At 55.4% G+C, this 25,958-nt stretch overlaps 3 protein-coding genes across 28 annotated transcripts in view; 2 read left to right on the plus strand and 1 right to left on the minus strand.

Annotated features, from left to right (window-relative positions):
• The first annotated feature begins 303 nt into the window (after positions 1-303).
• Positions 304-6,404, plus strand: PHF1 (PHD finger protein 1). Of its 11 annotated transcripts, none has more exons than XM_063666119.1 (15): positions 304-431; positions 2,214-2,388; positions 2,471-2,552; positions 2,661-2,756; positions 3,162-3,262; positions 3,373-3,521; positions 3,700-3,795; positions 4,005-4,073; positions 4,208-4,331; positions 4,442-4,509; positions 4,690-4,794; positions 4,920-5,109; positions 5,180-5,294; positions 5,555-5,635; positions 5,775-6,404. In XM_063666119.1, the coding sequence occupies exons 2-15, from the start codon at positions 2,230-2,232 to the stop codon at positions 5,837-5,839; spliced, it is 1,500 nt and encodes a 499-aa protein (XP_063522189.1). In that variant the 5' UTR covers positions 304-431; positions 2,214-2,229; the 3' UTR covers positions 5,840-6,404. The 11 variants fall into 11 exon arrangements, 9 of the variants coding, with proteins under 9 accessions (XP_063522189.1, XP_054346121.1, XP_054346126.1 ...); XM_054490146.2 differs by having other exon boundaries at positions 5,200-5,294; XM_054490145.2 differs by lacking the exon at positions 304-431 and adding an exon at positions 625-1,179 and having other exon boundaries at positions 5,200-5,294.
• Positions 6,405-6,518: 114 nt separating this feature from the next.
• Positions 6,519-8,210, minus strand: CUTA (cutA divalent cation tolerance homolog). Of its 4 annotated transcripts, none has more exons than XM_054490154.2 (6): positions 8,046-8,210; positions 7,440-7,654; positions 7,210-7,269; positions 7,056-7,101; positions 6,879-6,928; positions 6,519-6,735 (listed from the first exon to the last, which is right to left on the minus strand). In XM_054490154.2, the coding sequence occupies exons 1-6, from the start codon at positions 8,208-8,210 to the stop codon at positions 6,609-6,611; spliced, it is 663 nt and encodes a 220-aa protein (XP_054346129.1). In that variant the 3' UTR covers positions 6,519-6,608. The 4 variants fall into 4 exon arrangements, with proteins under 4 accessions (XP_054346129.1, XP_054346130.1, XP_054346132.1 ...); XM_054490155.2 differs by having other exon boundaries at positions 7,918-8,144; XM_054490157.1 differs by having other exon boundaries at positions 7,440-7,775; positions 7,918-8,054.
• SYNGAP1 (synaptic Ras GTPase activating protein 1) overlaps positions 8,201-25,958 on the plus strand; it is a 35,360-nt gene continuing 17,602 nt past the window's right edge. For 3 of the 13 annotated variants that reach the window (XM_063666114.1, XM_054490131.2, XM_063666115.1), the window contains exons 1-7: positions 10,047-10,275; positions 13,422-13,543; positions 15,745-15,850; positions 22,107-22,198; positions 22,641-22,762; positions 25,078-25,231; positions 25,441-25,539. In XM_063666114.1, the coding sequence (XP_063522184.1) occupies positions 10,209-10,275; positions 13,422-13,543; positions 15,745-15,850; positions 22,107-22,198; positions 22,641-22,762; positions 25,078-25,231; positions 25,441-25,539 (762 nt within the window). In that variant the 5' untranslated portion in view covers positions 10,047-10,208. Of the gene's footprint in view, positions 8,342-10,007; positions 10,276-12,336; positions 12,843-13,421; positions 13,544-15,744; positions 15,851-16,404; positions 18,083-18,275; positions 21,979-22,106; positions 22,199-22,640; positions 22,763-25,077; positions 25,232-25,440; positions 25,540-25,958 lie in introns of those variants that run through there. The other 10 variants (XR_008503006.2, XM_063666113.1, XM_054490133.2 and 7 more) reach the window with 8 other exon arrangements.

Here is a 25,958-nt window from a genome sequence, read left to right on the forward strand (position 1 = left end):
CCCCCTACCCCGTCACATCAGGGAGGTGTGCCCTCTAGCTATCCACGCCCCCTCCTTAGTCACTAGTTATAGATAACTTTCACCCTTCCGCCGGCCACCCCAGCCCCAGGGAAGAACGTTCCTTTGGTGGGTGTCGGCAAATGGGGGCCGGAGTCCAGAGGCGGGGCTAGCGCGCGCTCCCAAACTGCTGGCTCTTTCCTCCCGCCCTTTCCCTGCCTTTCCGTTCGAACGGCTGGGGCTCTGCCTGCTCGCTGCCCATTGGCTGGCTCTCGGTGGCGTCACCGCCTCGGGTCCTCGCCCCCTTCGTCTTTGCGCCAGCCCTGGAAGCACGGGGCGGGACGTCCCCGGGAAGCGGCGCGCACGCCCGCCGACTCCCTCGCGCCAACCGCCGACGGCCGCCGCCCGGTGAAGGAGGGGCTCAGTCCTCCCAGGTGCCGCGCGCAGGAGGGGACACGCGTGCGCAAAAGGGCTGTGGGTGGGGCGCGACTCGCCACGGGGAGGGCGGGGCTGGGGCTAACGGCGAGTGGAGGGCGGGGCGCGCGAGGGAGGAGGGCGTGGTGGGGGCATCGAGAGGGGTGAATGGAGGGCGGGGCCGTGAACTGGGGCCGGGGGGCGGGACTTGGAGTGACCATGGGGGGTGGGGCAGCTAACGGATGTGGCATGGGGCGGGGGACCAGGCCGGAGGCGGGCTGCCGGGAGGGGGGATTCCCTCGTGCCCCAAGGGCGAATATCAGGTCGGAGGAAGGGGCTGAGGGGATTCCCTCTCGCACCCGGTCCGACTCTTCGCTCCCCAAGCCGCGGAGGGCCAGCCTCTTCCTTGGCGCCCTCCAGGCCTGTTGGAGGTGAGGGAGGTGGGGTGAGGTGGTGCCCGCCCTCCCCCTCCGGCTCCTCCTTTCCCCCAGTCCTCCCCTCCCACCACCCTCCCCCCCAACCGGTCCGTCCCTCCCCTCCCTCCCTCCCGCCCTCCCCCCCGCCGCCTCCTCCTCCTGCCGCTGCCGCTGCTTTGGCTGCTGCGTCATACGCCCCAGAGCCGCCGGGACGGAGGGGCTGGGCCTGGGGACCCCCCGGCCTCCGCCTGCACGCCCCCCCACGCCCGGACGTGCCCTCTCCGCGCGGGGGACTCGCCTAGGTCTCCTACGTCTGCCCCTGCCCGGCTCCCGGCGGCCCCAGCTGTCACCGGTAAGGAGGCGGCAGGAGGCGTCGGTGGGGGGGCAGGGAGCCGGGGGTCGGCGCGGGGCGCGGGCGGGAGAGCCTCGCCGCCTTGGCCTCGGGTCCGGGCTGGGCCGACACAAGTCGCTTCTCGGACTTGCCGTCCTGGGGAGTAGAGACCGGGACTGGGACACGCCCCCCTCCCGGGGCACTCAGAGAAGTTGTCTAACCCGGGGGCAGGGAGACCCGAATTTGAGGGTGACCTGACATAACCTGGCACCAGGATGATTGTTCTTAATGAGACACGCAGGCCTGGGGAGACAGCCGTTTCTGCTCTGGAAAACATCTCCAGAAAAGGTCCCAAAACACATCTCTGGGCAACAGGACACCCTAATTATGATACGTCTAAACTGAGTAGCCTTTGCTTCTACAACCATAATTTCTCCTAAAATTTCAAGGCCAGTATATAATATCCCAGGAGAGCTCTGGAAGCTGGGAAACTAGCAACTAGGTTTGGGGTCGGGGGGAGGCCAGTTACCGAGAGGAGAACCAGTCACTAGAGTTGGAAGAGGACTCAAAAAGCTGGTGATGGGTGCCCAGTGGTTTCCTATCCAGGTGTCTCAGGGATTTGGAGATGGGGGCACAGATACTTCATTCTTGACGGCAAAATAGGCAAAGAAAATGGGGAAGCTGGCCGGCCCGGTGGCTCACGCCTGTAATCCCAGCACTTTGGGAAGCTGAGGTGGGTGGATCATGAGGTCAGGAGTTCGAGACCAGTTTGGCCAACATGGCCAACACCTCATCTCTACTAAAAATACAAAAATTAGCCAGGCATGGTGGCATGCGCCTGTAATCCCACCTACTTGGGAGACTGAGGCAGGAGAATTGCCTGAACCCGGGAGGTGGAGATTGCAGTGAGCCAAGATTGTGCCACTGCACTCCAGCCTGGGCGACAGAGCAAAACTCCATCTCAGAAAAAAAAAAAAAAAAAAAAAGAGAAAAAGAAAATGGGGGAGGTTTCTCAGCATTCATGACGTTCTCTTCCCCATTTCTTTTCTGGCTAGGCCCCCCCAGGATGCAATGGCGCAGCCCCCCCGGCTGAGCCGCTCTGCTGCCTCCTCACTTTGGGACCCAGCTTCTCCTGCTCCCACCTCTGGCCCCAGGCCTCGGCTTTGGGAGGGTCAAGATGTGCTGGCCAGATGGACTGATGGGCTGCTATACTTGGGTACCATCAAAAAGGTAAGATCCACCTCTGACCTTCTTCCTAGTCCTCTTATCTAATTCTGGTTCCCATTTCATCCTCTTTGCTCACCCATTCCAGGTGGACAGTGCTAGGGAGGTGTGTCTGGTCCAGTTTGAGGATGATTCACAGTTTCTGGTTCTGTGGAAAGACATTAGCCCTGGTAAGACTCTAGAGACCTGAGATTGCACATCCCATGGAAAACAAACCTGGCCTAGAGGGGCAGAAAGAGACTTAAGGGCAGGCCCCATGACACTGTGTTCTCTCACAGCTGCCCTCCCTGGAGAGGAACTCCTCTGTTGTGTCTGTCGCTCTGAGACTGTGGTCCCTGGGAACCGGCTGGTCAGCTGTGAGAAGTGTCGCCATGGTGAGAGGGCAGGTCACCTGAATGGTCCAGCTTGCTCTTCCCTTCAGGAAGGTCCCTATGTCACCTGTCCTGGCCTTAGTCCCCAAACCACTGCTCTGGCCAGGCTGCTTAGCCCTATCTTAGTCCTCATCCCCTTTCAGCCGAGGGAGAAGCAGCCATGGAAAGGGGTGGTATAACCTTTGCAGGCAGAGGATGGTTTAAATGCATCCTTTTCTAACCATATGACCTTGGACAAGTCCCTTAACCCCTAGGAGCCTCAGTTCCCTGACCTGTAAAATAAGGATAATGCACCCCCTCATCAAGACCATGGTCAAGGATTAAATGAGATGGGTAAAGACTATTCCTGTCCCAATACCAAGCACATACAGGTAATGCAATAAGTGGTCTACTATTATCACTCTTCAGCTTATCACCAGGACTGCCATGTTCCCAGGGCTCCAGCCCCTGGAGAGGGAGAGGGCACATCCTGGGTATGCCGCCAGTGTGTCTTTGCAATCGCCACCAAGGTAAAGGCACTTCCCTGTTACCCTTCCTGTGGGAGCCTCCCATCCACAGCCTCTCCCAAGCCTTTTCCTCTCCCCACCCCTGAAGCCACCCACCTGTCCTGTCTCTGCAGAGGGGAGGTGCCCTGAAGAAGGGCCCCTATGCCCGGGCCATGCTGGGTATGAAGCTGTCTCTGCCATATGGACTGAAGGGGCTGGACTGGGATGCTGGACATCTGAGCAACCGACAGCAGAGTTACTGTTACTGTGGTGGCCCTGGGGAGTGAGTAATGAGAGGGGAGCAGACTGTGGAATGAATGATGTGGTGGTGGATCCCAGGAAATGAAGGAAAAAGAACAGGATGAGGGTAGCACTCAGGGGGATGGGAGGTAAGTTTAGGGTTTGGGGCAGTTATGGGGAAGGGGGTTTCTGGAGGCCAGAAGTCCTGTGTTCCCCCTCAGGTGGAACCTGAAAATGCTGCAGTGCCGGAGCTGCCTGCAGTGGTTCCATGAGGCCTGCACCCAGTGTCTGAGCAAGCCCCTCCTCTATGGGGACAGGTGAGACCAAGGCAGACTCTCTAGGAGCCAAGGATGCCCTCTTTCTTCGTGATCCACCCTCAGTTCTCCCATGCCCTTCTCTACTCCAGTCTCTTCCCAACCTCTGCAGCGTTACCTCACCTGTTCGCCCCATCCTTGCTTGTGAGTCTTCCAGGGGATGGCATAGTTTTCCTGTGTAAGTGTGTTTGCTCCCTCTTGCCCATGTCCAGGTTCTACGAATTTGAATGCTGTGTGTGTCGCGGGGGCCCTGAGAAAGTCCGGAGACTACAGCTTCGCTGGTGAGCTGGATTGGGCATGACCTCAGTGTAACTTCACACCCCCAGTATTTCACTCTGTATGCCCCAACCTCCCACCTCAGGACTCCCCTGGTTTTTAAAATGCCTCTGTGGTTTTGAAAACTTTGTTTTTCCAGGGTGGATGTGGCCCATCTTGTCCTGTATCACCTCAGCGTTTGCTGTAAGAAGAAATACTTTGATTTTGATCGTGAGATCCTCCCCTTCACTTCTGAGAATTGGGACAGTTTGCTCCTGGGGGAGGTAAGGGATAGTGCAGTTTTGGGGGTTGGGATGGGACAGGGAGATGTAGTAGAAAGGGGAAGAGAAGAAATCACTGCTCCCCTGGCCCCATTTTTCTTCATTTCTCCCAGCTTTCAGACACCCCCAAAGGAGAACGTTCTTCCAAGCTCCTCTCTGCTCTCAACAGCCACAAGGACCGGTGAGTTGGAGGGAAGAGGAGGCAAGGATGAGGCTCGGAAAGAGATGGAGAGTGGAAGCCTGGAAGGGGAGGGGCTTGCAACCCACCTGGAAGACTGTGACTGAAAAGGATTGAGGAATGGCGTAAGGAGGAACCTTTTTTTACAGCACTGACCCTATATCATTTCTCTTCTTGCCCCAGTTTCATTTCAGGGAGAGAGATTAAGAAGAGGAAATGTTTGTTTGGTCTCCATGCTCGGATGCCTCCCCCTGTGGAGCCCCCTACTGGAGATGGAGCACTCACCAGGTCACTGGTCCAGGGGGGATGGGGGAAATTCTCAGGGTGTTAGTCCTGGGGGGTATATGTATAGAGATGGGGAGGTCTTGGGGGTGTCCGGGAGGGGGCTGGGGGGATAAGGAGGCCTCTTACAGCTTCCCTTCAGGGCAGGGCCCTGGGGGAGGGGTCTCACGTCCCCTGGGGAAGCGCCGGAGGCCGGAGCCAGAGCCCCTGAGGAGGAGGCAGAAGGGGAAAGTGGAGGAGCTGGGGCCACCCTCAGCAGTGCGCAATCAGCCCGAGCCCCGGGAGCAGAGGGAGCGGGCTCATCTGCAGAGGGCACTGCAGGTACTGGAGCAGGGGGAACCCTATGGAGCAAATGGTGGGGTGTGGGAAGGAGTCAAGGATTATCTCTCAGGCGTTTGCCCCCTCTTCTAGGCCTCAGTGTCTCCACCATCCCCCAGCCCTAACCAGAGTTACCAGGGCAGCAGCGGCTACAACTTCCGGCCCACAGATGCCCGCTGCCTGCCCAGGTCAGTGCTCCTCTGCCCCTCCCCCACAAAATATGCTCCCAGTTATTCACATCTTCTGGACTTTATCACCCAGAATTCTTTTCCCTCTCCCCCTTGGCTACCCACTTCTTGGCCTAGACCGACTTCTAGAACTAGTGTCTGGTAGCCAGTATTTTGGGGAAGGGAGTCCCTTGGGGGTAGTGTTTGAGCTCTGCACTTCCCAGGGGGAGAAGGTCCTGTTCCCCTGCTTCAGGTCCTGACTTTCCCCACTCCAACCCCAGCAGCCCCATCCGGATGTTTGCTTCCTTCCACCCTTCTGCCAGCACCGCAGGGACCTCTGGGGACGGTGAACCCCCAGACAGGTGAGATTCTGTCTTCTATTACCAGTGATGCTTCTCTTCCCCTCTATGTGCTCAAGTCTCCTAGTCTCTAACGCTGTTTCTCTGATTCACATGTGCTCTCCATTTCTGCCCATTTCTTACAATTGCCTTCTCTCCCTAGGTCACCCCTGGAACTTCACATTGGTTTCCCCACAGACATCCCTAAAAGTGCCCCCCACTCGATGACTGCCTCATCTTCCTCAGTCTCATCCCCATCCCCAGGTCTTCCTAGACGCTCAGCACCCCCTTCTCCCCTGTGCCGTAGTTTGTCTCCTGGGACTGGGGGAGGAGTCCGAGGTGGGGTTGGTTACCTGTCCCGAGGGGACCCTGTCCGGGTCCTTGCTCGGAGAGTACGGCCTGATGGCTCTGTGCAGTACTTGGTTGAGTGGGGAGGAGGGGGCATCTTCTGAACATCCTGCCTCTGCCCAGCTCCCCATTCACACACACCGGCACTTTCATACCCTGACCTCTGACCTCACCTACAGCTGGGATGTACCTGGAGAGATAGGGGGTAGTTCTCCCTACTGCCCAGGCTGGAATCCAAGAGTGGGGGGTGGGGAAGAGACACTCTTCTCTACCCTCCTTCATGATTCCTGACCCCTCCCATCCTTCCCATTTCCTTTGATGTTATTTTGTTACAGCTTTTTAAATATTTTTTAAAATTATTTAACCCCTGGGGGCAGAGACTGAGGAGGGAGGATGATAAGGGATCCCGGACTCTGTATGATTGAAATAAAGAGAAATAAACAAATCTAGCAGCTCTGAGTCATTCTGAAAGATGTAGAGAATACAGGGACTAGAAGCACTTATATTCTCCCAACAAATTTGCATACATGACAAGGAAAAAACAGGCAAAAGGCAGAGAGACCCAAAGACAGGATTTATTGGGGGCCCAGTCATCACCTGGAAGTCAGAAGGCGAAGTATTGAGGGGATCACGGCAGGAACAGGGTTCATCATGGCAGGACTGTGCTAGAGTCAGAAACTGACTCTGTGACCTGGCGCACCCACTGCAGGTACGGAAAGTTCCCCTGTTCCACAGGCAATGCGATTACCTCGGCCACTTCGTAAGGGTGCACAGAACTACAAGATAGGTGGGTGGGGGAAGGGGGTTACTCAAAGATTTACCCAAAGGAACCCACTCCCTCACACACAAGCCCTAGACTGCCCAGCAAGTCACACCCACACAGTACACACCCTCACCCCATCCATCTCAAAGTTCTCACCGAACAAAATCTGTCAAAGCTGGGACCAAGGAACTTTGGGTTTTAATCATCTAAGGGACAAAGATAAACATGGTTGAATCAAGGAGTGGGATTGAGTTCAGTTTCTCAGAAGAGGGGTAAAGGCTAAAGGGGTCAGGGATTGGGGATATTTTGTTGGGTGGGGGAAATGTTTCTCACCATCAGCACCTCACTGTCTTCCTCGATCTTCCCTTTCCACTCATAGCTGAAAGGTCAGAGGCGGAGAGTTGTGGGGAGCAAAGAATTTCCCCCAGGAAAGAGGTTCCCAGTCAGCTCCTACAGTTAGGTTAACCCCCCAACTCCTATGACTCACATGGATGTAATCTGAGGGATGAGGTTGACGCAGGCTGCTAGGCGCTTCTCCACCACGGCCCTGGAGTGAAGAGACAGTCCCATTCAGAGTACCCTATGACCCCAGTTTTTGTACTGGCAGCCCAGAGACAGGCTTCCAGAGCTGGAGAAAGGAGGAAGCAGCACTCTTCTGCCCCACCCCCAACTCTCCCTTCATGATCATCCTTTCTCGCTGCACATCGAGGTCCCTACCTGGCGATCTCCTTGGCGACCTTCTCGTTGGGGCAAGTGACAAAGGCTGCAGAGACCGAGCCCGGAACGTAGCCGGAGCCGGAATCCGAGGCTGGCGAGGGCTGGGTGGGAGGGCTTCCAGAGGCCATGGTCAGCAGGACTCGGGGTAGCAACAAAAGGCGGGAGGCCACAGGCAGCAGCGCCGGCATCCAAACAAAAGACAGGAGCAGAGAGGCCTGAGAGCAGGAGGCGAATTCGATCTCTCCTCACAAACAGCCCAGGAAATTACACCCGGGGAAGCCTTCGCTTAGATCCTCAGGCTCTGCCCTCCCTCTGACGCACCCCTGAAGAATGCCCCTGAAGGTGAGAGAGAAACTTAGAAAATAAAGCAAAGGCTCATTTCACTCACACCTCAGGGGGCCAACCTCTGGGATTTGGGGTGCAGGTAGCGGTCGAGGCTTCGAGGACCGGAAGGGGCGGGGCGGGGCCGGTCACTCACCACTCCGCCGAGCAGGACCGCGGGAGCCCGCCCCCCACTCATGCGGCCTACGCTGGTACAGGAGAGTTGATCTCAAAGGCCACACGTCACACGGAGAAACAACCCCAGGAAGAGCGGCCTCTTCTTACCTGGGTGGCAGCCACGTGATTAGAAAACAGCGCGCACCATGTGACAGTAGAAGAAGGACCACCCGCGCCTCCAGAGCCAGCCAATCCTGGCCCTCTCATGGCGCGGTTTGCCCGCCTCCTGGTGAGGGAGGAGCCATGGGAGACTTGACCAATCGACCACCGCATCTGCAGACGTGCGCGGAAATGGCACGCCCGTTTCCGTGTGAACCCGAAACTACCACTTGCTGGCTGCTGAGAGCCGCTGCGGCGTTCCACTGTCACGTGAGGGGGCCGGTCCTCTCCGGCGGCGGCACTCAGTGAGTGACGCCAAGTGGCCAATCACAGGCCAGCCCCGCAGGCCACGTGAGGCGAGAGCTGGCTCCAGGAAAGGGAGGGCCAGAGACCCCGCATAGTCGATGCGTCAGGCTGTGGAGTGGGGAATCATCCTTAAACCCCACAGTGTGCCTAGTGACCTCCCCTGCACTGTTTCCGAGGCCTTAAGGAGTGGGAGGGTCTGAGAAGGACCCTTCACTCCAACCTCAGGGGTTAAGAGAGCGCCCCCTGCCCTTTTAGTTGGGACAGAGATATGCCTGGGTTTGGGAATGAACAACCCTGGGTAGCAGGGAGTGATTAGGCAGGCACGGGCATGGCAAGACAATAGCTAGGTGACGAAAGAAGCATTTTAAAACAGAGCGAAACCCTGTAAATGTGGTAGAGGATGGTGAAAATGGGGCCTAGCCATCTTAATTGAAAACCCAAAGCTTGAGACAGACTACTGAATCAGAGAGAAGGAGAACGAGGGCTGCAGGATGGGGACAGTGGTGATGGTCCTTCTGTCCCCTCTTCCATGCCTATTCCACTCCCCAGGATTGGTCCACCTCTCAGCCTCGGGTCTTCTTTCCCTAACCCATCCCCCGAGGAGCCAGGACCTGCCCTACATAACTTCCCTGGGGCCCAAGCACATCCTGTGACCCAAAAATGGAGAGAGGGGCCAATGAGAGGCAGAGAGGTGGGAGGAGGTGCAGAGAAAAAAGCTCTTGCCACTGCCCCCACCCAATATTTCCCCTCCCTTCAAGGTCTGAGGTCATTGGTCTGGTGGTGGGGATGCCTCGGAGTTTCCCAGGCTGACGTCAGGGTTATACCTCTCGGAGGTTCTAGGGCAGGGAAGTGGGGAGGGGAGGTTCCCTGAGATCTCTGTCTTTGAGTTTGGAGTTTGTCTCTGAGACAGATTTCGGAGGGGTCTTTCAGTATTTGTGCGGAGATCTTTCTTAGGATTGAGTTTCCTTTTATGCTTTTGGTTTGGGGGGGTTTCTATGTTTCAGGATCTGTGGTTGCACTCTGAGGTCTTTCGAAGTCTTCTTCATAAATTTTGGGTCTCTGAGTTGTCCATCTCCGGACCAGCTGAAGTCTCTATCTCCCCTTAAGTCAGGAGTGTATCTGTCTCTAAGTTATCAGTCTCTGAGATCTGAGTCTGGGGTCTCTCTCTAGGTCTGAGTTCTCTAAGCTCCAATTCTACACCTGGCTCTTTCTGAATCTGGGCCTCATCTTTTTCTGAGTCTAGGTCTCAGGTCCTGGTCCCTGAAATCATCATCTCAGGGTCTGGAGTCTAAGATGTCTGTAGGTATGGAGAACCCTTTTGAGACTGGATTTTCAGATTTTGATCTTGGGCTCCTCTCTCTGGGGGATCTGGGGTCGTTTTTTCCTTAAATCAGGAGTCTCTTTTCCTCTAGATTTTGGGCCTGTGTCTCAAATTAACCCATAGTGGGGGGCGGTGAAGTATCTTTCTCTGTGGGTCTAGGGTCTCTCTGTCTCAGGGTCTGGGGTCTGCATCTTTAGGACCTCTGTCTGTCTCTGGTGTGTTTTTGAGTCAGGGGTCTCTCTCTCTCACAATCTGGGCCTCCCCGAGTAGGGGTGGGGGCTGCAGAGTCTCTCCCTCCTCCTCCTCCTCCTGCTCTCTTCGCTCTCGCTCGCTCCCCCGCCCCCCCTCTCTCTCGGCTGCCGCTGCTGCCGTTGGCTCTTATTCTCCTCCTCCTCCTCCTCTCTCCTCCTCTCTGCTTCTCTCTGCTCCTCTCTCCTCCTCTCTCCTCCTCCTCCTCCTCCACCTCCTCCTCCTTCTCCCCCTCTTTCTCCCCCTCTTTCTCTCTTCTTTCTCCCCCGTCCCCCCGCCCCCTCCCCCCAGGCCTGATGAGCAGGTCTCGAGCCTCCATCCATCGGGGGAGCATCCCCGCGATGTCCTATGCCCCCTTCAGAGGTACGTGGTGGGGGGAGGGGGAGGGCCATATGGGGGGCAACAGGGGGAGGGGCAGGGGGCGGGGGAGAGTCGGGGCCGAGGGAAGGGAGCGGCTGAAATGGAGGGAGAGGGGAGGACCGGGAAGGCAGGGGTGGGAGCAACCGGGAAGGAGGGATTGGAGGCCAGAGGGATAGGGGTAGATAAGGGATGGAGGGGCCAGGAAATGGGCCTTGAAAGGGGGCTGAAGGGAAAATGATGAAGGGGAAAGAAAGCGCCAGAAAGGGGTGGGAAGGTAGAAGGATTGGGTTGGGGAAAAAGCTGCAGAAATAATTTGGGGGTGGGAGCTGAGTGATGAGGAAAACATCAAGGAAATAGAGGGACAGAGTCTTGGGAGAGGGGCTAGGAAGGAGAAATGAAAACATAGGGGTGAAAAGAGAAGCCAAGAAGATGTGGGGGGAGAATTTGATGGGGGACTCAGAGTATGGTAAGGGGCGGAAAAAGAGAGGAGGATGGAGGGAGAGAAGGGGCCAGATGGAGAGAGAGGGAGGCAGTGGGGGGTGGGGGGATGGAGGGTCCAGATGGAGGGAAGAGAGAAGAGAGAGGGAATGGTGGGGGAGGGGAGACCAGGGCAGGGGGAGGGCCAAATTATGTGTGCTTGGGGGGGTGGTAGTACAAGTAAGATTAAACGATGGGAGTAGGGGACGGGTTAGGATCCTGCCCCAGACTCTGAGCCTCTTAAAGACTCTTGACCAGTAAAATGTAACCTCTGGGGTCTTAATGCTGTCTTCACTTCATCACTTTTACCCCCTGCCCCCACCCCTCCAATCCTTATTTCCATTCCCCCTCCCTCCTCTGCTGTCCATCACCTATATCTTTCCCCCCATATGGTGTCCGCTCCTTATATGAGTCCCCCTTCTGTCCTTCCCCTATATCAGTCCCCTCTCTGGTGTTCCTTGCCTCTCTCTATCTCTTTTCTATGTGGTCGCTCCCTTATATCTCTATCGCTTCTCTACTAGTCCGTCTTGACCCCTTGTCATAGCCCCCGCATTAGGTCTGCCTCCTTTGCTCTGACACATGTCCAGTCGAGCCCTTCAGGTGTATTCCCTTGCCCCTGGGCATTTACCATCATTTCTGCCTCCTTTTCTATCTACTCCAATTATTTGTCTCCCAGACCATTCCTTGTCACCACAAGTCTGTGCCTACCCACTTTCCCTTAATACCTCAACTCTTATTATCATTTCTCTTTTCTTGTCTCCTCTACCTATTGGGGTGTTGGAGATTTGGGGTACAAAGACACAGGTTTTGATGATTAGAACAAGGGATCCCCATCTCAGCCCTTGAGGGATTTCTCATCTTAGTAAAAATTTCCCGTTTCTCAGCCATGTTCCTCTGCCTCTTGCATCTGCCTCCCAGAATCATTCTTCACCAAGTCCAGACAGTATTTATGTGTGTGTGTGTGTGTGTGTTTCTAGAGTTGTTCCTAAGTTCCCTGCTGCCAGGAGAAAGATGCCTTCTGAAGTCTAACCTGCCTCCCTTGGCTGCAGCCTGAACCAGCCCTTTCCCCAAATGCTTATGTGTATCAACAGATTTTTCCTCTGGGTATACCAAGTGTCTAAGTGCGGTGGGCATGTTGCCTGCAATGTCTGTAGTTTCAGAGGCTAGGTATTGGTGATCTCTGTGTCTAGAGAACATTAGTTAGTCTCTGAGATGGGTTGAGATAGAGTTTCAAAGTATGTGGTTTCTAGATGGTGGACATTCTGAGGGTTCATCGCTCACTGTGATCTGGAGGTTGGGTAAATTTGAGAGACATATATATAGACAGAAAAGGGCTGAATTTGCAAAACTCTGCTACTCAGTGCATTCTGTTGGAATGAAGCTCAAAGACCAGTTCTCCTGCAATATACTCATGGTTATCCCATAAAGGTGTCAGAGTTTGATCTTTTTTCCATCTAAAATCTGATACCTTAAGCCTAATTTCTAGCTCTTTGCTGTTGCCAATGTGACATCTCTCTTACTTCAATAGGGCCTGTGTGGCATTGGGGTTTAAAGGAGAGGCAGTTTGCAGGGAGAGCGGCATGGCAAGAACAACAGAGCTGGGGAAGGAGGACCCTGGGCTCATCTCAGCCATGGGTGACACTTGGTCTACTGTTCTCTCTTCTGAAAGTTTTGTTCCCATCTCCAGCTCTTGTCTTTGGAGCCCCCTCTATGTCACCAGGCCTGGATATTCCATTCTTTCCCCCTGACATCTTTCTTCCTCAAGCTCCTCACTGTGCCTTGGGAAGACTCCTGACCTATGGAGTGGCTTCCATCCTGTCCACTGAGACTAGGTGGTGGGGGCAGTGTTGAATCTCTGGGCACTGAATGGGGGAAGAGATAAATTTGGTCTCTACTCGTCCAAACAAGGGCATATTTCCCAGCTTCTGCCCTGGCCCCTCCACAGGCAGAGGCCGACAAAAGCCATCTTCTCCTTACCACCAGAAGAACCAGAACTTTCCCTAAAGGATGAACAGGGTTGAACTAGGGGAGGAGGGCACGGAGGAGGGAAGAGTTGGGAGGGGAGCCCCTCTCATGTCTCTGACTGTGAACAGGTAAGCTCCCCGACTTCTTCTTTTCTAGATATTTAGCCCTCAGAATCTCATGATCCCAATGTTCCTACACACACACCCCATCCTTCTTTCCCACAGCCGTGTAGCTTTCCTCATACTCTTTTATAGAGGGGTGGTGCCACCTTCCAAGTTCTTGTCTTCTGCAGCTATTTGGATGCCTTCCTCTACCCAGATATCTGACACCAACTTCTCTGTTTTTCTCCTGCCAATTTTGCGGCACCTCCACCTTATTTTCCTGAAGTAGATGGAGAGCTCCTTCATCTTTCTCTGCCCCCAAACGTGTACTTTCTCTGTCATATAATTCCCATCCCTGAAACTCTGCATTTCTTCCCCTAAGTCTCCAGAGCCTTCTGTGATGTGATCCTCTCCTCTTTTCCCCTATGCATAAATGCTTGTCTTGTGTTCCTTTAGAGTTGCCAGGTGCCTCACTTTCAACTGTGATCTCCTGAAGGCCGGTGGGGTCCCCTTCTCACTTTGTGGACTCTTTTCTTGCCATTTTAGGCCTCTGCTTCCAAATGCATAGAGCCTCCCTTACTGTTTCTGTGTGTCTCTGTCCTCCAGATGTACGGGGACCCTCTATGCACCGAACCCAATACGTTCATTCCCCGTATGATCGTCCTGGTTGGAACCCTCGGTTCTGCATCATCTCGGGGAACCAGCTGCTCATGCTGGATGAGGACGAGGTGAGCAGGGTGAGAAGGCTGGGAAAACGCATGTGGGAGCATGGGGAGAGTCCTCATTAGTGAAGGGGAGCCACAAAGAAGGCAGACAAAGAAGAAACATTTGCAAATGGCAGGAGGGTGGCCATTGAGACTTGGGTTGGAGTGTGACAAGAGGGGTAGTCATTCTCTCATCTTGGGCAGGGAGTCTTTGAGGGTTATGAGCTGTGTTGGGGAGGAGATGTGGTTCTGAAGATTTTGGGGGTGGGGAGGCTCCTGTTTTCACACTGTCCATATTGTAGGATAGGTTAGAATGGGGAAGGGGAACTGAAGGGTTTGGAGAAGGGGTGAAGACATGGAAAGCCCTCCCCACCAAAGCAATCCTCAGGACCCCTCTCTGCTTTGCCCACTGAGCAAGACTCCCAGTCCTTTCTCCATCAGGTGGCAGAGTGCAAGGAGAGAAATTGCAGGACCCAGAGAAAAGGCAGGGGATAGAGAAGGTTTTAGGTAGCTGGAGGATACTGGGAGAGAAGACTGAGGTCAGTGGATCTTGGCATGATGCGGGTGAAGACTGGGAGGGTGACGGTGACTGAGATCAAGGTTTAGAGAGACACTGAGAGGGCTTCTGTAAGGGACTGGTTGGACATCAGGAAGGAATATAAGGGAGGGGAACTGGGAGTATGTGGAGTTATCTAAAGGAGTACGAGTGGAGTAGGGGCAGGGACTAGCCAGAGTAAAGGAGATGAAACGGACAGAGGCCTCTTATGGGAGGTGGTGGCCAGGTATGGAGATCTGAGAGCCAGGGGAGTGTGGGTTCTGATTTGGGAGCTGGGTCAGCAGGAGTGTCCATTGGAGGAAATAGAGGATGAAAACTGGAAGGGTTCCCCACAAGTGTGAGTCAGGGAATGGGGGTGATTTGGGGGACAAGCTTTAAAAAAATGGTAGGGTAGCCTGGAAAACCAAACGTGGTGAGAGATGGGCCCTGAAAGTTATTGGGAATGGTGTCATGAGGAAGGGTTAGAATTCGAGTCAGGGCTAACTAGAGTGTCAAGGGACCTGTGGGGGCAGGTGAGAGTGTGGAGAGATGGCTGGGTAGACAGCTTCCAGGCCACAGAGTAAAATAGAGGTGTTAAGGAGAGGATATGGTGACTTTGAAAGGAGAGGTGGCTTGGGGAGTCTAAGTTTTGGACACCATTGGGAGACATTTGAGTGACTGTGGTCAAACCCCTAGAACAAGGTTTGGAGTCTGTAGGAGAAATGGGGGAAACTGGAACCAAGAGTGGGGACTGTTATAGGGATGAAGAGGGAAGACAATGGATTGGGGTAATGAAGGAATGACAGAGATAGGGACAGACTGAAGGGACCAGTGGCCAGCAAGCTGAGGGGCAGTAGGAATGGCCGGTCTGGAGCAGGAAGGGCGTGTGTGTGGGAGGGGGAGTAGATGGAATTGGGAAAATGAGCAGCCTGAACAGACGCAGGGAGTTGGAATTGGATGGGTGGTGGAACTGGGGCTGGAGGATAGTGAGGGGTCTGTTCCTGTGGCTCTTTGTAGAGGTGGAGGAGACTGCAGGGGTGGAGGTGTATGGAGGTAGGGATGGAGGTGGACAGGGGGAGTGGGGTGTGAAGCTTAGGGAAAGGTGATGGCTGAGGGGAAGAAGGGAACTGAGAGATGCTGGGTCGGGTGATGGAAGGAGATGAAAGGTGGGGGAAGGTGACCAGGCCCTCTGGGGGGAGGGGAGGTTGGGTCCCAGTCTGGCCGCAAGCCGGGCCGTGGGAGGGAGACAAGCTGTGGATCCTGATTATAAATGCAGCTTCTGCTACCCCCGTGACAGGCTCGGAGGGAGAGAAGGGGGTAAGGGAGGTGGGAGGTTGGGAGGAAAGCAGGGAGAATGGAGGAACTGAAGGTCAAGGGAAAACTGGATTCAGGAAGTAGCTAACTTCTGAAGAGTTGCACAAGAGCTGAGTAGGGTTTGGGAGAATTCTTGGGAAGGTGTTTCAAGACAAATGGAGGGAGAAGAGGGTGGGACGGCAAAGAATGATAGAGAGAGACGGGGGGAGAGAAGGGAGAGATCCAGTCACCAAGTGTGGAGGGGCCGGGGCAGAAAAAGTGGGCAGGCTTAGGGGGAAAGGGAGGCCCGCCCTTCTTGGGAGGGGGCAGAGGGGGGAAGAGGGAGGGGAGGGGCGGCGTGGGCCAGGGAGGTCTGACACACCCCCACCTCCGCTAGATACACCCCCTACTGATCCGGGACCGGAGGAGCGAGTCCAGTCGCAACAAACTGCTGAGACGCACAGTCTCCGTGCCGGTGGAGGGGCGGCCCCACGGCGAGCATGGTACGGCGGCCGAGCAGGCTCTCATGACCCGGACAGGCGCGGGGAGAGGGCTGAAGGTGGACCGGGCTGGCGGGGCGGGGGCGTCGGGGAGCGGCGGGAGCTGGCCGGGGGCGGGAGAAGGCGGAGACAAAGTCTCGCTTCCCGAGGGGAGATGGCGCCCTCCTCTGGAAGGTGGAGCGGGACAGGGGCTGTGGGTGAGAGGCCCCTGTGGGTCCTCGCTCGGCTTCGCTCCCTTTCTCTTCTCCAGCAGTGAAGTTTGACTATTTTCCTGGTGCTTGTAAAAATAGTCTCCTTAGATCTTTAGCTTCCAGTCCGTGTGTTCCTGCCCCTGCCCCTCCCAGCCCCTGGTCTGGGATCTTGGAAAGAATGACCTAGTTCCTGCCCTCCCCCCAGACCTCTGCCCCACCCCTATGCTCCTGATTCTTCTTCCGGACCTTCAGTCCTTGAGGTCTCCTTTTCTTGCCCCCTTTTTTCTCCTCTCATCAGCTGCTTCTATTTTCTGCAATTGTATCACCTCCTTTCTCTTTCCTCCCTGATTTCTCTTATTTTCTGTACCCCTCTTGATTACCCCGTCCCTCCCCTCTGCTCCCGGCGAAAGTCCATCAGACTCCCATCTCATCTCCTTTCTGTCTGTAGAGCTATCTGCGCGGTCTGTCTCTCCAACTCTCTCCCTCTCTCCATCTGTCTCTTCCCCTCCCTCCCCCTTTCTGCCCCCCCCAACCCCCTCTTTAGTCATTTAAAAAAAGATTTTTGTCTTCCTGAGAAGTTCGCTTAAAAGGTTTCCATGGGAACAGTGAGGGGAGATGAAGGCAGAGAACAGAGATCTGCAGCCAAGGTGCAGAGAGACGCCCTCAGCCCCCGGAAACCCCCTCGTCACTGCCCCCTTCCACTGCATTTCCCTTCCCGGACCCAGAGATCCAGGTTCCCCATTCCTCCAACCCCCAGGTGACCCCTTTTTCCCACCAGCTCCCCCTCCCCTCAGGAATTCAAGCTACCAGTTTCTCTCCCTTAGAGAGCCAGTGACCTGTCCCCATCCTTTGGCTCCTTCCAGCCTTCTGATAGGTCCAGGCCCTACTAGCCTTGTGGGCCGGTTTGGGGACCTTGGGTGGGTGGGTGGGTGGTCAGGGATGTGTGTCATTGTCATGGAAACCCCATACCATCGGGGTGTGTGGGTAGCACATCTCTGTGAGGCAAAGTCAGGTGGTGGTGGAGTGTATACAGAGAATGTGTGTGATGTCTGTCACATCTGTGTGTATATGTATATGTGTGTATGTCATGTTCATGTCTGGGGAAGATGTGTGTGTTTGTGTGCATGTGTGTATACCTGCGTTTCCAGGCCAGAATGGTCACATGCTCATAGACCATGTTTATCATGTGTCCTGTGGTTGGCAGATCTGCCCACTTATTCCCCATCTTTCTCCTTATCCTGAGTCCTCAGTGTCTAGGGGTCTCTAGCGGGGGTCTCTCGTGTGTTTTGGGTGGGGACACCGTGTGTGTTTGGAGTTGAGGTGGCATGTGGAGGTTGCTGTATTGGAGTTCAGTAGGGGCTGGGAGGGGTTCCAGGGGCATATGTATTTGGGGGGAGGGCTTAGCGAAAGTTGATAGGAGGTGAACGTTTAGGGTCTTCAGGCAGACATGGAATGTGTAAAGGGCATGGAGGATGTGCAGTGGACATAGGGGTCGTTGGGACCTTGGGGACTTGGCTATGCAAAGGTGTTTGCTGAGGCTGTGGACTCTCCAGCCCGGGAGAGGTCGCCGGACCTTTGAGGGGCATTGGAATCCTGGGCTCCTCCTCTGCTGGGTGGAGCCGCGAACCCTCGTTCTCTCCGCGGTTTTGTGTGTGTGGGGGGGTCCTGCTCAGGAGGGGATGGTGGGTGGCCTGGTTTGTTTTGGGGGTCCCCTTGCCCCCCTCCCCCGTCTCTCTCGCGCTGTCTCCGGGCGACGGGGCTCGTGACAGAGGCGGCCACGGCAGCAGCGGTCGCCTAGCAACGGCGGCGGGGCCCGGGCAACGGCGGCAGCGGCGGGAGCGGCGGCGGAGGGAGCCGTTCCCGCGGCCGTCACCGCGCGGCCGTCCCGGCCGTCCCGGGCCCCGCCGCCGCCCCCACCACGCCCGGCGGCGCGAGCCGGTCCGTACCGCCCCCTCTCCCTCCGCACCCCGCCCTTCCCCCGCGCAGGGGCGGGGCCCCTCCCCCACCGGGGACACCCCTGACCCCCCCGGGGGGGCGGTGCGAGGTAAGGGCGGGGCCGGGCGGACTAGGAGCGCGCGTGGAGGGGGGGCGCCGCGCGCGTGGGGCGGGGGCGCGCGTGTGCGTGGGCGCGGGGAGGGGGTGGGGAAGCCGCGGTGGCGGCGGCGGCGGCGGCAGCTGCTCCCTCCGCATGTTCTCGCTGCATCTTCCGAGTGGGGGGAGTTATGGTAACCGGAGGGGGACAGCGGAGGACGGGAGGGTCGGGGACTGGCCTCGTGCGGACAGGGTCTTGAGCACGCGGGGGCGGCCGGTGTGTGTGGGATCTTGGAGCCCCTGGTGGAAGGAGCAGCCCGTGTGTCCGCGTGTGTGTTCGTGCCCATGCTCGTGTCTTCTGTGTGTCGGTGCCATGTGCACACGGGGGCCCAGTTCCTCGTGCACACATGTGCAGCCAGCCTTGTGCAAGTGTGTCCTGTCTTATCTTGCCTCTGCCTGTTTCTTGCCTAGGGGGCTGTTGGGCCAGCCACGGGCTTGTGGGGCAGTCCGCGGCCTTGCTGGTCCATGTCACCTCTGACCCTGAGCGTGCATATCCCTGGCTGGGGCTCACCTCCTGTCAGCCTTCTGTGTGTGGGAATGTGTGGCCCTATGAGCAGGATTTTCTGTGTCCCTGGTGGCAGGTGTGTGTCTTTGCATGTGTGTTCCAGCACTAGCCTGAGTATCTGTGTCAATCCCAGTATGGGTGTCCAGGGCGTGTCTGGATGTGGGTGGTGTGGCTTGGGGGAGTAAGTGTGTGAATGTGTTCCTTGGAATTCTACTGTGTATGAAACACCTTTGGGCTGGGCAGGTGTAAGCCCTGCTTGGTCAGTAAGTGGGGACAGAAAAGCTCAAAAAGGGAAGAAATGGGGTAAAGAGGAAAAGTGGGGAGGAGATAGGAGAGAAGAAATGAGAGAGGCTTGAAGAAGAGAGCAGACAGCAGGCCAGGGAGAAAGAATAGCTGGAGAATGGGAATGTGGGAGAAAGCCGAGCCAGACTTAGAAGAGAGAACAGGGGATAAGAGCTTAAGATGGGGAACTAGATAGAGATGGTGGGAGAAGAAGGGGTCTGGGAGCTGGGGAGGCAGTGGGGAGGAGAGAGTCAGGCCTTCTGGTAAAGTGATCTCTGAAAGAAGAAAGGGAAGAAGATGGGAGAAAGCACTGGATTCTTGTAGGCCTTGTAGGATCAGGCTTGGTTTTGGATCAGGGAAGGCCACTCAGGCATACGGGCTGGCTCACAGTGAGGCCTTGTCATGGCAGGGACTGTCATTAGAGGTTCATATCCCCAGCACAGAGTTCTGTCTCCCATTTCTCTGCTCTGTGTCCAACCCTGTTCTTCGCCCTTCTCTGGCAACCTCCCTCCCCTGGCTCCCCTTGAGAGCTGCCAGCTGGGTGTGGAGAGGAAGAAAGGCCAAAGGGAAGGTTAGGGATTCAGAGGGCAGGGGGAGAGTCTGTGGGTGATGGCAAGATAAGAGATGTTGGAGGGGCAGGAGTCCAAGCCCTTGCTGTGTGTGTGTGAGTGCCATTGTGTGTGTACACAGGGTGTGTACATGTGTGGGTGTGTGCACAATGCCTGTGTTACGGGTTTGTGTAGGTGGCTGTTATGTGTGTGCATGCGTGTATACATCATGCAGGCATGGGACATGGAGACCCAGGATCACAGTTTGTGCTTTTCAGGTTTGCTGTGTGTGTGTGTACACGGGTGTGTGTTGTTTTCTCTGTACATGTCACTGCATGCGGCACTAATAACAGGATGTTCTGTGTTTCTGTCACTCTGCCCCCCTTTTCTCTGTGTTTCTGCTATTCTTTTCCTGTGGCAACAAAAGTCTTTAATAAGCATATGTGTATGTGACCTCTGTGTACCTGTGACTTATGAGTGAGTTCATGGATCTTAGTTCTTGGTAATATGTGTAAGGTTATATTACTTCCAAGAACCAAGCAAGCCAATTAGCAAATTTGTTCTTCTGTTAATGCTTTAGTTCCAAAGCAGAATTTTAATGCATTTAAAGTTAGACTTTATGCCTTTATTAGGTGAGCTTGCACATGAAAATAATGGCTGAGCTCGGTTCCCTGAAATGAGAGTGAGGCAGCCATACCTGAGAAATGCAGAAAAAATGTTACTAGGGAAGAGATATCCTGAACCATTGGATGCATTGCTTAGTGTGTACCAGAAGGATAATTAACACATTTGCTCCTGGTTTTTCTTTACTCTGGTGGCAATCTTGGATGCCTGTGTTAGAGTGAGAGAAGGGCTGGGGGAGGAAAGGGGGTTGTCCTGAGACAGAGTGGATGTGGTTGTACTTTTCACGTGAATGAAAGGATGTTTGTGCTTCTGAGATATGGGGATACCTTTCTGTGGTCAGGATCACGGTGTACTCAAGCATGTATTTCAGGGGTTAAACTGGAATTCCCTTGCATGGGGACATGCGTGTCTTAGGGTTATAGGTCCATTTCTGTAGTGTGCTGTCCACATGATTGCCCAAGAGACTTGGGCCACAAAGTCCACACCAGCAGCTCTCATGTGGGTAACTGGGTTCAAGTATGTACTCCCTTGTTGCAGTGCTCACATATGTCAAAGCATGTATCCTGTGGGGTGTGTGGGCCTCAGGGTCTCAGAATGTGGATCCGTGCTATGCCCGTGCTCACAGTTGTCTGTATGTCTCAAAAGCACATAGATCCCCAGTTATTTTTTTGTATTGTGGTTCTCATATACACGTACCTCCACAGCTCAGTATATGTTTCTGTACTATACACCTGTTCCTGAGGGAGTGATAGGGTTCTCGTGTCATGGGGTCCACATTTTTGTATGCAAACCTTCTAACACCTGGGTTTTACAGGTAAAGGGAAGGTGGGGACTGATTCTAGGGCAGTTTGCAGGCAACCTGCAATTCTGGAAGCAGATAGTGAAAATATAATTGTGGTCCTCCCTTGTTCTGTTCTGGAACCTAGAGGGTTAACAGGCAGCTCTTCCGGTCCACCCCCCTCCTTCCAGCCTGTAGCTTCTTGTTGCCGTGGAGATGGTGGCCCCGCCCCTGATGCAGCACCTGCCCCCCCATTGGCTGCAGTGGTGACTGTGGGGCTGAGGGGGGAGCCCAGGCCTGGGCAGCCATTCTGGAGCTGGAGCCGGAGCTTGGCATCCCCCCACTTACATTCTCTTCCAGCCCCTCGGCCCCTCTAAATTCCCTTGCAGCCGAGCCTCAGCTTCCTTTTTCAGAGCTTGCCATCCCTCTAGGCTCTTGGCAGACTGAGCTGCATCCGCATTCACCTCCCCTCCTCCTCCTCTCCCTATCCTTACTTGGGAGTCCCCAGAACCCCCACTGCCCATCCTTCCTGCTCCCTGCCCACTCCCCTGCATTCTTTGCTTTTCCCCTCCCCCCCAACCTTCTGAGCCCCTGCCACTGCAGTGCACGTGGAACCGGCTCCTTCTCCCCTCCCCCCACCTGCCCCTTCCTTGGATTTTCTGTCCCCGGCTTCTACTCCTGCTACTCCTCACAGGTCTCTTCCAAGACCTCCCCCTCCAGTCCAGGGAGGGGGTCATGGGAGGCAGCCCTGGCCCTCCAGACAGACAGGGGTTCCAGGAGGTGGGGGGCAGGTGGAAGATGTGCCCACCAGGGGGAAGAGGAAAGCCTGCCTACGGGCAATGACCTTTAACCCATCTTTCCCCACAGCTAGCCCCTTCTGGGGTGGGTGGGCACCAGGGACCTAGCCTCCCTGGATCTTTGGTGTCCTTCATTACTGGGGTTTTACTGACCCTCTCAGCCATGCTCCCCTGCTGACTGCCAGCCCCAGTCATGGGCCTAAGGCCTCCCACCCCATCCCCCTCAGGGGGCTCCTGCTCAGGTTCCTTGCCCCCTCCTTCCCGCTGCCAGCCTCTCCGCCGTCGCTGCTCTTCCTGCTGCTTTCCGGGGGGTAGGTGAGGCCGGAGCTGAGGGGCAGAGGGAGGTGGGGGCATGCACTGGGGTCAGGGGTGGGAACCTGGGTTAACAGCGTCTCTCCTGGCCCCCTCCCAAACTTCCCTTCTGGCCATTTCCTCCCTTCCAGAATACCACTTGGGTCGCTCGAGGAGGAAGAGTGTCCCAGGGGGAAAGCAGTACAGCATGGAGGGTGCCCCTGCTGCGCCCTTCCGGCCCTCGGTGAGTGGTGCCTACCAGATGTGGCTCAGCTGGGCCTCCTCCCCTCCAGCCCCAACTGGGGCCCTAGGAGTCTGAGAAAGAGGGCAGGAGGGGGAGAGAGGGAGTGAGAGTGAGAAAAAGAGTGTGTGTGTGTGTCTCCCCACCTCTTTGGTTTCCCCCTTCTTGGCTATGCCCCCCTGCTTCTGAGACCAGCCCTCCCACCTTCTCCAAGCTGTGTGTGTGTGTATGTGTGTGTGTGTGTGTGTGTGTGTGTCTGTGCTTGCACTGTACCCGTGGGAGCAAGGAAGACAAACTGGTATTAGGGTTCCTATCCCCCTTTCCTCACCTCTGGAGACTTCCCTTTTCCCCATCCCACTTTCATCCAGGGGCTCTCTACCAGCTGAGGGATGAGTAGGTAGAACTGACACTGCCCCAACCCACCCCATCCCCATTTCCCCCCCAGCAAGGCTTCCTGAGCCGACGGCTAAAAAGCTCCATCAAACGAACGAAGTCACAACCCAAACTTGACCGGACTAGCAGCTTTCGCCAGATCCTGCCTCGCTTCCGAAGTGCTGACCATGACCGGTACAGGGGCTGGAGCATGTGGGATGAGATTGATGTAATGTAGGGTCTCTTGTGTGAGATGCAGAGGGAGGGGGTTATCTGTGTGCAAAGGTTGAAGGATTCAACTCAAGTTGGTTGGGGGATGTCACGGGGCAGGGGACAGAACAGAAAAGAACTAGAATAGGGATCTGTGAGCAGCAGGAGAGGGGTAGGGTGGCAGAGAAGACAGACAGGGAGGCTGGAAAGGGAATGAAGGTGAAGCCAAGGAGGGACTCCTCAGGGACTCCTCAGGCTAAGAAGGATGGGCTCTAGCCCAGGATCAAAGGAGCTGTACAAGAGGAGAGTGACCCTGGAGGAATGTTTAAGGAATGCAGGGAAGGGGTTGGTAGGTGAGTGAGCAATAGGCTCTAGGTGGAAGGGTGTCAGGGAAGGTCAGGAAATACAGGGGCAGCAGGTTGGAGTGGGGCTGGGGGTGGCTGAATGAATGGATGATGGCTAGGGCTCAAGGACCTCATCAGTGAGGGAAGAGACAGTATAGAGCATGGCAGAGAAGGGGAGGCTGGGACAGGTGTGTAGGGTGACAGAATGGGGAGCAATCCATGGACTGAGGCATGAAGAAGCAGCCCGCGGAGAAGTCCAGAAGGCACTGTCCCTGAGGCCAGGCTGAAGGAGACCTCCACTGTTTGCCTTTGTTGCCTGCCATTTGGGGTTCCTCTCTGGGTTTCCCCCTCACCCAGTCACTCCCCAGGGAGAACCATGCCCTCCCTTTCCCCCATGTCTGGCCACCCCCAGTATTGGGCAGGTAGGGAGGTTGGGATAAAGTGAGTCACACCTTTCCCTGCCCCCCTCCCATGTTGCCAGAGCTGGATTTGGGGCCGGCAGGGGGTGAGGGCATGGTATTCCTGGCCGCGGGGGCGGGGGGGGGGTCCGGGGGCCGGGGGAGCGTCGCGCTGACGGCAGCCAGAGCCTGCGATGACGGGGCTGCTATAAATAACTTCTTGGAGGCTCCCACACCCGAGCTCCCCTCCGCTTTCCCACTGCTCTCTACTCTTCATCCCCTGCCCATCTCCATACCGCTTTTGTATTGCTGTCCTACCCCTCATTATTCCATGCCCCCAGCCCCCTTTATCTTCTGCCCTCCTGCAGTGATTTTTTTGCATTCCATCCCCTCTTAGCCCTCACCTCGGTTCTCCTGGCCATCTCTCCAGTTGGCCCTCCTCTTCTCCTGTCCTCTGTCTTGCTGCACATGCCTTTGTCTCCCCCTTTCTCCTTCTTGCCTAGTCCCTGTATTCTGTCTTTTATCCTCTTTCAGCTCTTTTCTGCCCACAGCTTTCTCCTATTTCTTATGCTTTTCCCTTACTCTTTCCCCTGCTTCTGCTAAAACTTGTCCTCTTATGCTGTGTTCATTCATTCTTTGAATCATTAAGTATTTATCAGGCACTAGCCGTGTGCCAGGCCCAGGCTAGACATCTCTCTTCTCTGTGCCTTCACTTCTTTACTTCCACTTTTTCCTTTATACTGAGGCTCTGGTTTCTGGGGTTACCTGGAGGTACTACCTAGAAGTGCCCCAGGCCCACTTTGTTCTCTCCTTTTTTTTTTTTTCCTTTTCTGCCATGGTCCATTTCTGGGTTGAGATATTTCTAGGTGTCCCCAGTCCTCCCAATCCCTTAGGTGTGAGATGGTGGGAGTTTCTTTTTTTTCCTTTTTTAAAAAAAAATAGAAATAGGGTCTCACTGTGTTGCCCAGACTGGTCTTGAACTCCTGGGCTCAAGTGACCCTCCCACCTCGGCCTTTGAAAGTGTTGGGATTATAGGCATGAGCCACCAGGCCCAGCTGGAGCAGGGGAGTTCCTTAAAGGATTCTGATTTTTCTCACATCCCTCACGTCCTTCCTGATAGGCAGGGTTTCTTTCTGTGTCTGTTTGGGAAGGCTGTTCAGGGGGCCTTCTCTCCAAGTCTCCATCCTGGAACAGACTGATGATGCAGGGTACCTATGTGTCTAAGAAGAGTAGGGGGGCCGGGTGCGGTGGCTCATGCCTGTAATCCCAGCACTTTGGGAGGCTGAATCACTTGAGGTCAGGAGTTTGAGACCAGCCTGACCAACAGGGTGAAACCCCGTCTCAGCTAAAAATACAAAAAAAAAAAAAAAAAAAAGAAAAAAAATTAGCTGGGTGTGCTGAGGCAGGAGAGACGCTTGAGCCCAGGAGGCAGAAGTTGCAGCAAGCCGAGATCATGCCACTGTACTCCGGCCTGGGTGACAGAGCGAGACTCTGTCTCAAAAAAAAAGAAGAGTGGGGAGCCCTGATCCATTCCTCTCCTGAACCTCCTGCCTGCCAGGGCCCGGCTGATGCAAAGCTTTAAGGAGTCGCACTCTCATGAGTCCTTGCTGAGTCCTAGCAGTGCAGCTGAGGCATTGGAGCTCAACTTGGATGAAGATTCCATTATCAAGCCAGTGCACAGCTCCATCCTGGGCCAGGAGTTTTGTTTTGAGGTACTGGGTCTAATGGGCTAGGGAGGGCCAAAGGACAGGGGTGATGGAAGGTGGGGGGCAGAGAGGTCTAGAGAAAGTGGCACAGGTGGGGACGTCAAGGAAACAGAAACTTCTGGGACTGGAGGAAAGGACAGGCCAGGGAGGAAGAGAAGGTAGCAGAGTCTCCTCCCCTCTGTAGCCCTTTCCCTCAACTCCACATTCCTTTCTAGGTAACAACTTCATCAGGAACAAAATGCTTTGCCTGTCGGTCTGCGGCCGAAAGAGACAAATGGATTGAGAATCTGCAGCGGGCAGTAAAGCCCAACAAGGTATTGGGGAATAAAGGGGACACAACCTGTGTAGGGCAAGGGTTGCGCCAACACGGGAAGCTGGGGGCCTAGGGAGGAAAGTGAGTTAAAGGAGGAGAGGCTTGGGGAAGGAGAGGATTGAGGTACAGGGTATCTGGACAAGCAGGGGGAGACCCCCATTATTCTGAGTCCCCCATTTCTTTTCTCTTTCTGTACTGCTACCCTGCCTTACGATCTCTTTCCCTGCCATATAAGTCGTAGACTTACAGAGTTGATGGAGCTCTGGAAATTCTTTAGTCTAGCTTCCCTGTAGGCAGGAATGCTTCACTAACACCCCGCAGGACACATAAAATACACTTAGCCAAGTTTCTGTACCTTGGTTTCCTCTCTAAGGCAGAGGGAACTGGTAGCAATGGGTTGGATTAAATGATCTCTAAGGT

Source organism: Pongo pygmaeus, chromosome 5 (assembly GCF_028885625.2).
Source record: "Pongo pygmaeus isolate AG05252 chromosome 5, NHGRI_mPonPyg2-v2.0_pri, whole genome shotgun sequence".
NCBI lineage: Eukaryota > Metazoa > Chordata > Mammalia > Primates > Hominidae > Pongo > Pongo pygmaeus.